Source organism: Castanea sativa, chromosome 1 (assembly GCF_040712315.1).
Source record: "Castanea sativa cultivar Marrone di Chiusa Pesio chromosome 1, ASM4071231v1".
Classification (NCBI taxonomy): Eukaryota; Viridiplantae; Streptophyta; class Magnoliopsida; order Fagales; family Fagaceae; genus Castanea; species Castanea sativa.
The window spans coordinates 61,470,946-61,485,640 of record NC_134013.1 but is presented as its reverse complement, the minus strand read 5'-3'; the positions used below and the strand labels follow the sequence as shown (position 1 = coordinate 61,485,640).

The 14,695-nt window shown below is 34.5% G+C and overlaps 2 protein-coding genes across 3 annotated transcripts; one reads left to right on the top strand and one right to left on the bottom strand.

The window, feature by feature from the left end:
• Positions 1-1,488: 1,488 nt before the first annotated feature.
• LOC142639064 (uncharacterized) lies at positions 1,489-4,171 on the top strand. Of its 2 annotated transcripts, XM_075813170.1 has the most exons (3): positions 1,489-2,051; positions 2,292-3,227; positions 3,788-4,171. In XM_075813170.1, exons 1-2 carry the CDS (start codon positions 1,650-1,652, stop codon positions 3,201-3,203), a joined length of 1,314 nt encoding a protein of 437 aa, XP_075669285.1. In that variant the 5' UTR covers positions 1,489-1,649; the 3' UTR covers positions 3,204-3,227; positions 3,788-4,171. The 2 variants fall into 2 exon arrangements, with proteins under 2 accessions (XP_075669285.1, XP_075669277.1); XM_075813162.1 differs by lacking the exon at positions 3,788-4,171 and having other exon boundaries at positions 2,292-3,375.
• Positions 4,172-7,465: 3,294 nt separating this feature from the next.
• LOC142606376 (uncharacterized) lies at positions 7,466-14,491 on the bottom strand. The gene is made up of 4 exons (XM_075777741.1): positions 13,989-14,491; positions 12,477-12,526; positions 12,296-12,348; positions 7,466-8,351 (listed from the first exon to the last, which is right to left on the bottom strand). The coding sequence occupies exons 1-4, from the start codon at positions 14,243-14,245 to the stop codon at positions 8,022-8,024; spliced, it is 690 nt and encodes a 229-aa protein (XP_075633856.1). The 5' UTR covers positions 14,246-14,491; the 3' UTR covers positions 7,466-8,021.
• Positions 14,492-14,695: the final 204 nt, after the last annotated feature.

The following is a 14,695-nucleotide window of genomic DNA, read 5'->3' as shown; positions in this document are numbered from 1 at the left end:
ACATTAAAGTTTTTTTTTCATCCTTCAAATCAACAGTAGAATAAAAACATGCTGAAATTTTTTTCAAGAAAGAAAATTCAATTGCTAATCTACAGTAACCCTACATGCCTAGAGAGGTATTGTTCATGAGCTTTTTTTTTTTTAGATTTATAGACTGTTGGAGCAGTCTTTTATGGTTTTACTCTCTATTATAAAGAGTATTTTGTGTTTAGCTAGATTGTTGAAAATGATCTTAATTTCTTAGTTACAATTTAAAGACGGTAAAAATGTTTCTATAAAAAAAATGGTATAAATAAGTAATCCTCAAGTAACGAAGAAATTAACTAAGTATGCATATAAAAAGTTATGCTAATCACAACCGCGCATCCTTAGTACGGTAATCATTCTACAAGTATAAATACTTGTGAAGTGTGGAGAGTAAGGGCTAGAGTTTAAGTCTCCAAAAAGAAGCTTCACACACATATACACTTAGATTAGGTTAGAGTAGAAATTCTATCATGTAAAAAAAAAAAAAAAGTTATGCTAATCTACCCAAGGAGTAATATGATTCCCATAAAAAATTTATAAAAAAAAAAAAATAAAAATAAAAAGGAAAAAGAGAAGAAGAAGAGGAATATGGTTGATGTCTTAAGCATCCAAGCACTGTGGTAGATATTAATTTGTTATATTAATATAATAATATTCTCTAGTTAATCCTTTTTGCAGGTATCTGTTCCTCAAATTATTCTACAACCAATTGAATTATCAACATAAAATTAAAAAAAAATCTCAAATAAATAAAAAAACGCAAAAGTGTAGTTTTTTTATTAAAAAATTTATTTAGACCTTTTCTTGTAAAGCACACAATTTAGTCCTAGTTAAGAAAAATTTTAAAATTAAAAAAATCAATCCTGTGCTGCAAAAAATAAACTCAGTGGCCAAATCAAAAACACAAAAAATAAACGCCCTCTGAAACTAAAAAATATATATATGAAAAATCAATAAGTTTTTTAAATAGTGAGTGACGAGCGTCGTCATAATTTTTATTTAATTTATTAAAATATTAATTATGTGATGAAATTCATTCATTTTTAAATGAATGGATGAGATTTTAAAATTTTCTTAAATAAGTTGTTCTAAAATATTAGATATTAAGACCAATGGATGTTGACCCACAAAATAATATGTTTAGTGATACAAAAAATTTCATAATTTTTTATGTTGAGTTGACTTTAGTAATTGGTGATTTTTTTTTTTTTGGGTAGAAAAAGTAATTGAAGAATAATGAAGTATATTAATGGGGAATTATTACGGAAAAATAGTATTGCTCCAATTATACTCCTTAGTATTATAGGAAGAAATTTCTTGAAAGTGACCATAAGATACTAACTAGAGGTTTCGAGAACGTAGAATCTCATTAATATCACGGGGGACATCAATTTTACGACTTACGAGTGATGGTTTAAATAAAACGACACATCGTATGGTAGTATCCAAAGACTGAAGAAAAACAACGGCAAAGGCTGGAGTAGAGTGGGATTCGCAGTCAGACAAATGATAAAAATAAAGTAGTCAGATTGTCGAAACTCCAAAAACTTCTCATTCTCAAACCCCCAAATTGTTACTTTCCAAAACCCTGATTCTTTCCATCCTTAAAACCAGCAGCGGCTATGGACGACAGCTTCAAAGTCCGGGTTGATAAAATCTTCGGCTCTCTAGCTGCTTCTTCTTCTTCATCTTCTTCAGCATCAGCTTCAACCCCAACAGCCACAACGCCATCTTCGTCTCTGTGGTCTCTCACAGACGACGAAATCGAAAGGAAAGAGTGGGTCAGAGACAAGACCATTTCCGAACCCGACTCTCATTCCCTATTGACAAACCATGATCACAAGCAGCAGGAAAATCGTTTGGTGGATTTGAGTTTGAAGGATGAGCTGGTGAAGGACCTCGATGACCTTGACGACGTCGACGACGAACCCGGTTCACTCGCCTCCGTTAAACCCGAAGACTTTAACGATGAAGAGTGGCAAATTAAGTGCTCTATTGGCCAAGACTGTACTTTGGATTACGAGGTATTTGGAATGTGGTTTTTATAATTTAGTAGTGTCATGTTATTACATGGTCAACGCACTAAAACTTGACATGGGTTTTGTTTTGCATAGGTAAGGAAAATTTTGTTTTGCAAGTAATTCCACTTTATGCAACATGTGTGATCGTGGGGACTAATGTTAATGTTCTAATTTAATGGGGTTTTAGTTGTTACTGTAGTGATGTGGGATTTGTCTAAATGGATATTGGATTATTTGGTGCAGGAAGAGGAAGATGAATATGACAAACTGGCTGTTAATAGTGAAAAGCCTGAGGAACGGTTGTATATGAAGGATATAAATGATTATGGTATAGCTATTGATTCTAATTATGAGCTTCCTGATTCGATTGAGGAAGTTGAGAGAGACCCACGTGCGAATCACTTGGCTGCGAAAATTAGGCTCAAAGAAGATGCCGAAGCAGCTCAAAAAATTGATTCTTTGCGAGTCTCTGAGAAAGATGCACCGGCGAGAGAGGATGAAAGTAACACTTCTGAGGATGGTGTTAAACTGAAATCTATTCTGAAGAGGAAGGATGGTCAATCGGATTCCAAGTCAGACAAACGGGTCCGGTTTGAACCTGAATGTAAAGATAATTGTAGTGGAGGTTCTGAAGGAGACAATGATGTCCCAATGGATACCGGTTTTGTGGATAATGCTATGGTTTTAAATGAGGCTAACTTTTATTCTGCAGTTCCGGATTATATACGGAATCCTTCGAAATATACACATTACACCTTTGATTCATCTAGCGACATGGACGAGGAATCTAACAAGCAAGCCTATATGGACTTTTTAAAGCTGCTGAATAGGTCAAATGATATCGACTCACAGCAAGAAGATGCTTCCAATGATCTTCCATCAGTCACCTTTATACCAAAAAGGAAAACAGGTGATACTATAATGGTAGACAATGCTACTGTCTCAAAGCAAAATCGGGATGATTTGGGTAAGGAATTTATGCATAGGAGAGGCTTGCCTATAAGAATTGCAGCTTGGGCTATGGAAGACAATGAAGTTTGTGCAATGGAGGAAGATGAAATGAAACCATTAGAAGATGGAAGTAACAGCTCGCAGAGACTGGGCCGAAAGTATAGGATGAAGTCCAAAGTAGAGTCGGACGACTCTATTGCTTGATTATCTGATGAACCCCAGCAACTTGTAAGGCACACTATGCTAGCTTCTCCTTTTCTGTTGAATCTTGATTCTTGACTTCTTTTTATCTGTATGTACTTGCACTTCTACCTGATTTTTTTCCTTAGTGTACTATTGAAAGAGGATTAAGGAAAAACTGAAGTTAGTCAGACCACTGCAGTGTGAAAATGCATTGTGCTTTGGTCCACTCAATCATCTAGTCAATGTGAATTTTGTGTGCATGCATGATGCACCTGCAAATTGTTAATTGCATTTGAGCCCGTTTCTATCTTCAGCTACAGACTGACTTGTAGTGCCATAGACCTTTCAGCATCCGTACTTTGTGTAAATATTGCCCTGACCTGCCCCATTCAGATCTCGTAAATCTCTTGTTCTTTCTCTTCTTCCAGCCAAGAATGAGATCTTCACAAAGGCAGAATAGTTATTGCCACTTTGAGTTCGCATTGTTTCAAACATTATGCATTTATTTCCCCCATTTCTTGTCTCAAAATGATTCCTCATTCTTTGTGTGACCGTTTTGATCTTATTGTCCTTGGCAAAGATTGAATGATCTTTTATGCTGCTAGAATGCAGATTGATCCATAATTCAAGGTGACATTTGCACTGAATGAGTTCAGGGCCCAGCTGGGATCAAAAGGTTTGACTCATGAGTCAAATATGCCCTGAAAAACCCTTGGAGCTGATTCTGGCCAACCTCATCGGCAGCGGCATCAACATGTTTACAGCACTTTAAAAAGAACAATTATGTTTAGAACATTCCATACGTTGCCATAACAAAAAGGAGTTGGCGGCAATTATATTTCTTAGTTTGTTTTTGTTGATCTTATCTAGAAAAGCTAACTTTTTAAGGGAACATTTAGTACATTGTCTATCATATGATATAAGTTTTCAAAACTGTACATGTCTCCTAGTTATTAAGCAAGCCTGGAGAAATAAATTTCAAGGCTCTCTGTTCCAAACTGAAACTAGTAAAAGCTATGCTTTTGGGAATGGAATAGAGAAGTATTTGGCAACATCCACTTCTGAATATAGTAAATTAGTAATTGCAAACTGAATAGGTGAAATTCAAAAGGTAGAATCCGGTAACGATATTCTGGAATTGGAACTACAGCTTACTATTGAACTCAATGATTGCTTTATATGAGAGGAGATTTTATAAACAGAAATTTAGAGTCTAATGGCTAACGAGCTCAGACTTAAATATTGGTATTTTCACCTCTCAACAGTAATTACAGGGAGAAAGAATGCTACTGATTTCTTAAAAGACTAATGGGAATTGGATCTCTGGGTAGAGAGGCAATTAAGGATTGCTTTGTTAATCACTTCTCTCCTCTTTTCAAATCCTCAAGAGCTTCTTCCTCACCTAACTTAAATCTAGAGCATTTAATTCACCCAACCGTCACAGAAGAAGAAAATCAAAACCTCTGTATGGTCCACAATGATGTTGAAATCAAACAAACCATTTTCAACAAGGGAGCAATAAAAACTCCAAAGCCTAATTTGTTTGTGATATTTTTACTAGCATTATTGAAGTGTTAAGGTGGTTCCCGGTGTGACCAGACTTATGGATGCTTTCATCACCAGTGATCTCAAAGAGATGAATCACACCTTCTTGGCGCTAATTTCTAAATTTAATCGATTTGCAACCTCCCAAAACTATCGTCCAATAAGCTAATGCAATGCGATTTTTAACACCATCTCAAGGATAAATAGCTAACAGACTGAACAACTCTACTCCCCGAACTTATTTGAGGTAGTCTTCAATCTTCATTTATCGCAGGAAAGCATATTCATGACAACTCCATTCATGATTCAAGCATTGTATGACGCATTGCTCCACTAATCAGAGAAGATAAATTCATCTGTTTTCCCAATACCAATGGTAGATTCACTACAAAATCTACCTACTTAACTAATAAGCAAGATGTTCTTCATTCCATGGTCCATTTCTCTGAACGGTAAACTTATGGAATACAAGTAAAGTCTAAGTTAACAAGTACCAGACCTAGAATCTAAGTAAGATCCAACGCCATTGATTCACAGGAAGCTAAGCATTCATGCTTAAGCTAAGTTTCATTGCAAACAGACAGATCAAGGCCTAATTAATTTAAACAATAAATAGATCAAATGTTTCAGTACTTTGCATAGGAAATAGATCGAAGCCTAAATAAACATTCTAAACTTCAAATGAGATTGATGCATTAAAGATCAAACAAAAGTAACAACTAAGAATTGAGATCAAACTCGCATAGAAACTAAGGTTGTGGATCCACAGAAACAAGATTAAACAAATAACAGATTGTAAGAAATTAACTCGCATGAACAACTTACAAAACCTTACTAAAGCAAGTTTGTTAGTAGAGACTAGAGAATGGTGTTCTTTTCTTGAGAACGTGTCATTTATTTATACTTGAGACTCAATGGTTATCAACAATTGTTCCTTCCACATCTCTCTCTCTCTCTCTCTCTCTCTCTCTCTGGGGGCTTGAATGACATTTATCGTGATGTAAATGTTGTTTGTAACTTCTTAAAACTACTTTGATGTCACTTATCTTCACTGTATGCACCATTACATGGATAATAATGCCATGGGAACTGCCACATCTACTCCCTACAACATTCTGGGGCTTTTACAAGTGTAATATCTCTAATTGTACCACTTGTCGCTTTCATAGTAACTTGGAATATTTTAAATCATTATGAACATAACCCAACTTCTACAGGTGAAAAATCAATTACACGTGTTCAATTCATCTGTTTGAATTTCATGCTACAACTTGATTCAGTGAACAAGACTTTTGAGAGAATGTGCAGCCATACAAAAGCTTGCCTTTAACGTACAAATAGGTTGTGCTCTTGTATGGAATTTGCTAAATTCTTGTGCCCTTGCATTTGGTTTCATTTGCGTGCACATGTGCATGCAACTACACGAGGAAATATAAAGCTTATGAGCTGCAATACCTTATGAGCAAAATTTAGGTACAATACCTTAGGTTCCCTACTTAAAATTTTGATATCTGTCAAATTTAACATCTCAAATAAACGGAGTTAAAACTTTTTTTTTTTTTTCATTCTTCCTTTCTTGTACTGCAAGTCTGCAAACGGCTTCTCTTCCAACACCAAAACCTTTCTCTTCCAAACCACCCATGGCCCTTCTCTTCGAAACCCAAAACCCAAAAAAAGAAAGAAAGAATCATCAATTAGAAAAAAAAAAAAAAAAAAAAAAAAAGGAATCAAATACACAGACCAAGAGAGAAAGAAAGAATCATAGACCAAAAGAATCATAGATCAGAAAGAAGAAAGACCCATAACCCTTCTCTTCAAAACCCAAAACCCAAAAAAAGAAAGAAAGAATCATCGATCAGAAAAAAGAGAAAGGAATCAAATACACAGACCGAGAGAGAAGGAAAGAATCATAGACCAGAAGAATCATAGACCAGAATAAGAAAGGAAACAGACCAGAAAGAATCATAGATCAAAAAAGAAGAAAGGAAACAAATACACACTGAGAGAGAAAGAAAGAATCATAGATCAGAAAGAATAATAGATCAGAAAAGAAGAAAGGAAACAGATACACACCGAGAGAGAGAGAGAAAGAATCATAGATCAAAAAAGAAGAATGGAAACATACACACTCCGAGATAAAAAGAGAGACAGATATGAGATTTTCTTTTTTCCTTTTTTTGGGTTTTAGGTTTTGAAGAGAAGGGTCATGGGTGGTTTGGAAGAGAAAGGTTTTGGATTTGGAAGAGAAGCTAGTACAAGAAAGGAAGAAGGAAAAAAAAAAAAAAATTTAACGTCGTTTGTTTGAGATGTTAAATTTGACAAATGTCAAAATTTTAAGGAGGGAACTTAAGGTACTGTACCTAAAGAACTGTACCTAAGTTTTGTCCATACCTTATACCACATGATCTTCTCCATTTCAAAAACTATCCATTTCATCTATTTCATTATTTAGATTTTATTTTTGGATCTAACAGGTATAAACCGTCCTATCATTCAAACTTTTAAATGATATGGCATATTGTACACCTTTGCTTTGAAATCCATATCTAGCTCGTACGGACAAGGTAGATTAATATTTGATACTCTAAGCTTGTTGGTTTAGAGAGATAAGGGGTCTGTTTGAGATCTGCTTATTTTGTTGAAACGGAAAACTTTTTGCTGAAAGTACTGTAGATAAATATAAAAATTAGCTGAAATAATATAATAAGACTCATAAATAGTACCAAAAAGTGCAATGAGACCCATAAATAGTAACAAAAATAAGTTAAATAGTAAAATAAGTTGGCAAAAATAATTTTTGCCAAACACACACAAGATTGTATACTAACCTATAAAAACCAGTCGATCGCCACAGCTTGAAACCAATAATTCACATTCTTTGGTAATGTGATGCATCAAAATTTACTCTCCTTGAGGCATTCACACTACTTATCACGAAAAATATTAATAAAGAATGAAAAAAAGATCTATAATTAAATACTCTCACATGTTGCAAGCACAGAAAATGCCCAACAAGAGTATGACAATTCAGCTGCATAAAATTTCCGCTAATAAGCAATTGAAATTTTTGATCAATGGATCTCTCTCTGTAACTTGTGCTGATCCCAAAACCATGCAAATTGCTTGTCGGACTTTTCCCCCCAAAAAAGAAGACAATTCAGGTGCATGCTTTGTCTAAAATAAAACCTTTGTGCTTTTATATCTACATAAATTGAAGAAGCTTGTGTTCACGTTTTCGCATCTTGAGAAGACCCTCCATTTTGGGTCTTGCCATTCTGATCCTGCAGGGAAGCTTCAGGAACCTGGTCTCGGTTCCACAGACTCCTGTTTATTGAGATGGTCTTTACCTACAATATTGCTGGGTTCTGAGCTACTTTTGGTGTTGGTTGGCTCAGTCGCAAGATCCTTTTTCTCACTACCATCTTTCTGATTTTTGGCTAGACCACTAGCAGGTTGCTTCTTTGTTTCAACCACTATCTCCTTTATAGCCTCCTCAAGTTTATCCAGTCTCACTTTCACCCCCAAAAGCTCTGAATCAGATCCTGCTTCTTTTTCTTCTGTGGCATTGAACTCCATTTCTTTTGCTTTCTTTTCTTCTTCTTGCTTCTTTTTCTGCTCCAGTTCCTAAGATTTTGTATTTTAAAAAAAATCATCAAAAAGGAAACCAACTAAAACCCAAGCAAAACAGGAGGGGGGGAAACCTAAAAAAAGGGGTATACTAGTTAGTAGAAAGTCATCAATTTCTGACAAATATCCAGCAATTGCTCCCCATTAAAATGAAACTGCTTGATCTCACTTAAGACAGCATTCTTCTTACATGTAGAGCCTTACAATGCTACTTCTATGAAATTAAGGATTAAAAACAAATGAAGCAATCTCAAAAACAGATATAATTATTCCAATTAATACTGCAGACTACTTTTGTAGAGGAGTGTCTGCAATTTAAAAAATTAAGGTCATTCTAGTGACATTAAACTTTTTGTCAAATTACAGCCATGCCATCAAGATCTTGTGTTTTAAATAAGTTATAACAATGGCAATAGATTTGAGACTAAGCTTAAACCCCACCTTCGAGTTGAGCAGTTATGGGCTTGCTTTGCAGAGTGAGAGCTAGAGAGCAGCAATTTTGAAACCATCGTAAGGTCAAGAGTGTCAGAAGAGCACCTATATATTTATGTAAAAGATTTATGTGGAATGACAGTTTTTACATGATTTTTGTTATTAGAATCAAATAAATATATTTTAAATGTCATATCTTGTAGTAGAGTGGTCCAAGTGCTATGAGGCCAGCTATAAAAGTAATTGGTCTATGTTCACTTGTGCCCATATTTCCAAAATTTTATGTATGAACTTAGGTAAGGAAGGAATTTGTTGTCAATTCCACTCTAAATGCTCCAATTGCAAATTGGCTTGAAATTTGCCACCTGTAATGGCAAGTTATGTATAGTGGTTATGATGGGAGAGAACTACCCCCAACTTTGTTGCCCAACCTTTGGACAAGTTGGGGAGGGGGGGGGGGGGGTGAAATTCTTACTGTCAAAAGAAATACTTTTTATCCAACAGCTTCCACAAGAATTTAGTAGTTTGCTTGGTCAAAATTTGATCTTTTTGTTTTGGATAAGACTGTAATTTGAGATCGTTGTCCTTTACTTATGGAAAAATTTAAATTAGGAATCTACTTTCCACACAGGAGTAACATAAATTCAAAAATTATTTGAAACAACACTACTAAAGTCATTGAATTTTTATGAGGGAAATAAAATGTGTTTCAAATTCCACTATGGTTTTGTTGAATAGAAACATTTAGGAAAGATTGGATTTGGATTTGTAATTTAGTGAATTGAATAAAGATGAGAAGTTCAACTTTTTTCTCTTGATGAAATTTATGGATGAATTGGAGCTTTATTATAAGTGGTTTTGAAATCATTAGTCGTAAAATGTCATTTTAAATACATAACATCACAAGTGTCTTTGTTTGAGAAAAATCCCCAAATCTAAAATTATCTTGTGTTATTAAATTAATATCAATAAATTTATATTAATAATTATTCTTCAAATACTTTAATTGTTAGTCCCCATATCCAAACACAACGCTAATAAATTCAAAATTCAAAATTCAAAGTAGTCATTAATCCCCACTAGAGGTATCATGAGAAACTTATTTTCAGTAGTCATTAATGATTGAATAAAGCACAACAATAGCATGTGGCAAGTGAGATGTGAATGAATGCCACAAGGTGATATCATCATGTTTCTTTTAGAGAGAGAGAATGATGTAGGACAAAACTAGAATGTTACAATAATAAAATTGAAAAACAAATGAAAATAAACCTAGGAGTCAACACCAAGGAAGAGAGAACCTCTATAAATCAACACATAGGGTTGGTTAAAGTCTCTTTGAGGCAGAGGATGCCACCAGAAATAAATTTTGGGTGCATGTGTGATGACAAGTGATAAGGAAGCTCCAGTAGCAGACCATATGCTACTTCATAAGGACTCTATTAATAGGGTGTTGAATTTTATATATCCAGTACAAGATTGTGAGTTGGAGCCCTTTTCATCTTTTTTGGATCTTTTACTCAGTCTCTATGTGAGTCCATGGAGAGGACAGGCATTGCTTTCTTCACTTAAATTGTGTCATTGGGGAAAATCTAAATAGTGGATAATTTGAGGAAAAAAAGCTTTATTTCAGTGAGTTTTTGTTGTCTGTGTAAGAGGGAAGAGGAGATAGTTGATCACTGTTCGTTTGCTAAAGTTGTGGAATATGACTTTGCCCTTTTTGGGGTTCAATGGGTGATGCCTAGAGGGGTTGTTACTTTATTTTTTGGTCGACATCCAAATAGTGGGATTTGAAAGGCCATCATTCATTTTTTTTTTGATGCGGTGTATTTGAAGGAAGAGGAATATGCAAAGCTTTGAGGGATATGAACAAACAATCTTATATATGAAGCAACAACATATTAGAACTTTGTTTGAATGGATGGCAATGACAGGATTTTTTTTTTCTTTCTTTCTCGAGCTTGTTGGATTTTATTGATTATCGTAACTTTAGCACTTAGTTAGATCTTTTTCTTTTTCTTTTTCTATTTCTTCTCTTCCTGTTTTGATTGATCATGTTTCTTGGGATCTTAATTGTATTGCACCCATAGTACATTCTGTGTACCTGGGTCTGTTATTTTGATTGCAATAAAGTTTTGTTACTTATCAAAAAAATAAAAGCACTTAGTTATGAGCTCAACTTAAGTATATGTCCTATGTACTTGGTGCAATCTATTTTTTTAATCAATAAAACTTATTAAAAAAAAAGTCAACACCAAACCAATGGAAATTTTCCAAAGAAATTTCATTAATAATCAAGCAAACTATAATTTAGCGATGAGTAGAATACTACCCTTATAAGTTATATAGTCTACTAAACTCTAATATCAATGACATGGGAAATTTTAATTGGCTAGGGAAGTGCTATTTATTGAATTACAAAAACAACCTCGACTCTAGGAAATAAAATGCCATTAACCTAATTAACTAATAATACCTAAAAAATACAATTGACTTTTGTAGTTAAATAAAAATAAATATTTCTTTGTGCTACCTGGATGAGAGAAGTTAACTATAAAAAGGAGGTGGCTATTTTAGAACATGATGTCTCCAGTATTTGAGCTAAACTATATGTATATTATTTCCTTCCAATAAGCATAATCTGCCACTGTACTGAAAGTGCTGTGTCATTGTTGATATCAATAACTGAGAGGAAGTTCCAGATTACACGCCCAACAAGGCCCCTAAATTAAGGGTTCTCACATCAATATGGAGAATTAATTTAGGTTACTTACACTAAATGTTTCTTCAAGAGTTTATCACTGCCATCAAAAAAGAATACAATGAAGAATAAACAGGGTATAAATTCATTTTTCTTCACAAGCTTTGTGGAATACAAATGTCCTACATGTAGAATGCCCCTTTGTTTCAAATTCTCATGGTCAGTTTCTTCACGAGTAATTTGCATGATTTCCTTATAAAGCAGAATTGTTTCATGCCAAATGTTTAACCAATGTGACTCTGTGATATTTTCCCTTCCACAAGAAAGGTTTCCATGAAAGTCAGCCCAATATTAAGACATATGAGGTGGAAAAGGCAGAGTTTTTACAAAAGTTGTACATGCTGGCTCCTCACATTCTCACAATTTATTGTCAAATGAAAACTACTGTCTAATCTATAGACATCAATCGCAGAAGCACAATTTATAAAGATACAAGATTCAGAGTTTGATGGCATAGAAGTTTTTAAGTTATAATTAATACCATACAGTAATTATAATGCATTAAGGTTTTCTGGCAGAGAACTTGCTAAGTGGATCAATATGCACCATGACTGCCCTTAAATTGTTAACAAGGAATTCCAATGCATATATGAAAGAACTGAGGATATATAGTTAAGGAAAGAAACAAGGATCAACAGTCTATAAACAAAGAGGGAACAAATGAGAAAACAATCCTAGAAAGGCCAATAATCTTATTGACTTCATTGTGGGCCTGTAAAGAAAAGAGGAAAAAAAAAACTTTACTTACTGCTTCCATTTTTCTGATATCATAGCGAGCATACTGAGCCACCAAATATACAGCTGTCACAAAAAACAAGTGTTTTTAGATAGTAGCACCAACCCTAGAGACATGTCTACAAATAAATCCCAGCAAGACATGTCTAAAAAATAAGTGTTTTGTATATGTTAAGAGGTATAAATTAACATACCCAAGGAAGGCATACAGGCAAAGAAGAATTGTACCAGATGGAAATCAAACCTGACCATGGAAGAGACATGTAAGAATATGTATTGATAATGGAAATGAAAAAGCAAAGAGGGTTTTAGATATAGACAATATGACTAATATATCATTCCTCTGGGAAATAATTTACAGTATAAAAACATTGACAAACAAGCACACAACATTTCTGTATACACTTAAAAATGAAATGTTGCTCATTCCAGGCACTCAAAAACATTAAGTATGGATATGGAATATGCAGCCAGAACACGAAGTACAATACATTCAAAAGTTCAGCAGACAAAAGTAGATTTGCAGTTTACTTTACTTTCCTCAAAATACATTCTCAATTTATTTGTCAACTACATGGATATCTCAAACAATGTGGAGTATTATCATAAGCAGAGAATGTTACATATTTTATTTTACCTGTAGGGTGCAGACTAAGAATCACAAGGTGCCAGAAAAGGCACCCTTTCGTACAATATCCTAGATTGTGTGGAATGAACGTGGCATATTGAGCTATGAACCAATAGATTACATTAGAATAAAACCCCTAAGATATAAATGTGGAACCATTTTGACAAGTATGAACCAACTGAAAAGATCTAAATTTATGACATTCCAGGGTATACACATGATATGATGCAGAATGGAAGGTGTGAGCGGGCTAGATATTGTTTTAGCTAGATGCTAACCCTTATGGAAAATGATATTTGATGAATATCATGGATAATACCTCTCCTATTATGATGATAATTGTGCTGATGAACAAAAATGTCTATTAGAAGATGATATACAAAATACATACAGCATAGGATCCATATTAAATATGCCTAAGCCTACAGAACACGTAATCCAAATGTATGTGTGCGTGTCATAGTAGAGATTACATCTAGATAAGAGGAATGACAATGAACCCACCTCTTATATCAACATTTTGGACAAAATAAGTTTTGTCATCACCCCAATTTACCTTCCAACATTCAATTTTTAAACATTTTACATACTAAGAAACCATCAAGCTTACCTCTCCTATCCATCAAACTTGTAACAAACAGTTGTTAAGAAACTTCTTTTTTGTTACAAACAGATTTTTAAGGGCACTATGCCCCCACATATCAAAACTACAATCTTTCCATTGGGGAGACGCAGAGGTACCAACAGAGCTATAAGGCTTGGAAGTAACAGTTGTTAAGACTTAAGAAACTATTATCAAAGTCAAAATGAAAGATAACTAAACATTGAAGTCTATACAACCTTAATGAGTTTCACTATCCTCAAATCCAACAGGTGCCACTCTAATTTTCGCTAACTTTTCTTCTATTTGTCCAAATTACTATCCCCATTCCTAAATTCCATCGCTTTCACAATTCTTAAATATCAAAACACAAATGAAGCAAAGGTGTTTGACGAAATGCCAAAGAGAAGCTTAAACCCCAAGAGAACCCAAAAGCAGTAGCTCCGACATGAAATACCAAAAAAGGCAAAACTATACCCGAATTTCTTTTTCTTGGGAGGATCCGTGAAGAGCATCTTAGCGGCAGTGACGAAGTCCAGCTTGTCCAGCTGCTTATACGCTTGGTGGTAATCATTACTCACATTGGATTCAACAGCATTGTTTTCACTGACACTGATACTGTTATTGCTAGTGGGTTTGGTCGTCTTGTTGTTGTTGTTGGTGCAAAATGGTCTGGTTTTGGAATTGAATAATGGCTTTGCGAATCGGACCCAAGTGGCTTTGGCGCGAAACATGGTTGGTTACCTTTTCTCACATTTTTGCTTAAGCTGCATGTAGTAGCTATTGGGCTAGGATTGATAGTCCCACTCAACTATCAACAAGTAGGGTCCGATAACTAGCTTGAACAACAAGTAACAGGTAGACTAACACGAATCAGAATAATGCATAAAGAGAGACCCAACTTGAACCTTCAAATCTCTGTGTTTCTCGCTCGCTCTGACTTTGTTTCCCTCACTTTCTCTTGGTCCCGGCCTAGGCTTTGGAATACCAGTGGTGGTCTTGGTGGGTCTAAATATTTACGGCCCTCCATAGATAATGGGCAGCTAATAGGCTTGGGCCTCAGCAGGTTTTTTTTCCACCAAAACAGATTTTTTTTTTTTGGCTAATTGTTGAAGTAACTTAAATTTAGTAAAGTATAAAGATTAAAAATATAAAGTTATTAGATTAAGGTGGAGTTTGAAAAA

Coding starts and splice junctions, on each gene's coding strand:
- LOC142639064 (XM_075813170.1), top strand. CDS start 1,650: ATGGACGACAGCTTCAAAGTCCGGGTTGATAAAATCTTCGGCTCTCTA. Junction 2,052..2,291: donor ACTGTACTTTGGATTACGAG/GTATTTGGAATG, acceptor TATTTGGTGCAG/GAAGAGGAAGATGAATATGA.
- LOC142606376 (XM_075777741.1), bottom strand. CDS start 14,245: ATGTTTCGCGCCAAAGCCACTTGGGTCCGATTCGCAAAGCCATTATTC. Junction 12,527..13,988: donor CCCAAGAAAAAGAAATTCGG/GTATAGTTTTGC, acceptor TTCCATGGTCAG/GTTTGATTTCCATCTGGTAC. Junction 12,349..12,476: donor TGCCTGTATGCCTTCCTTGG/GTATGTTAATTT, acceptor TTTTTGTGACAG/CTGTATATTTGGTGGCTCAG.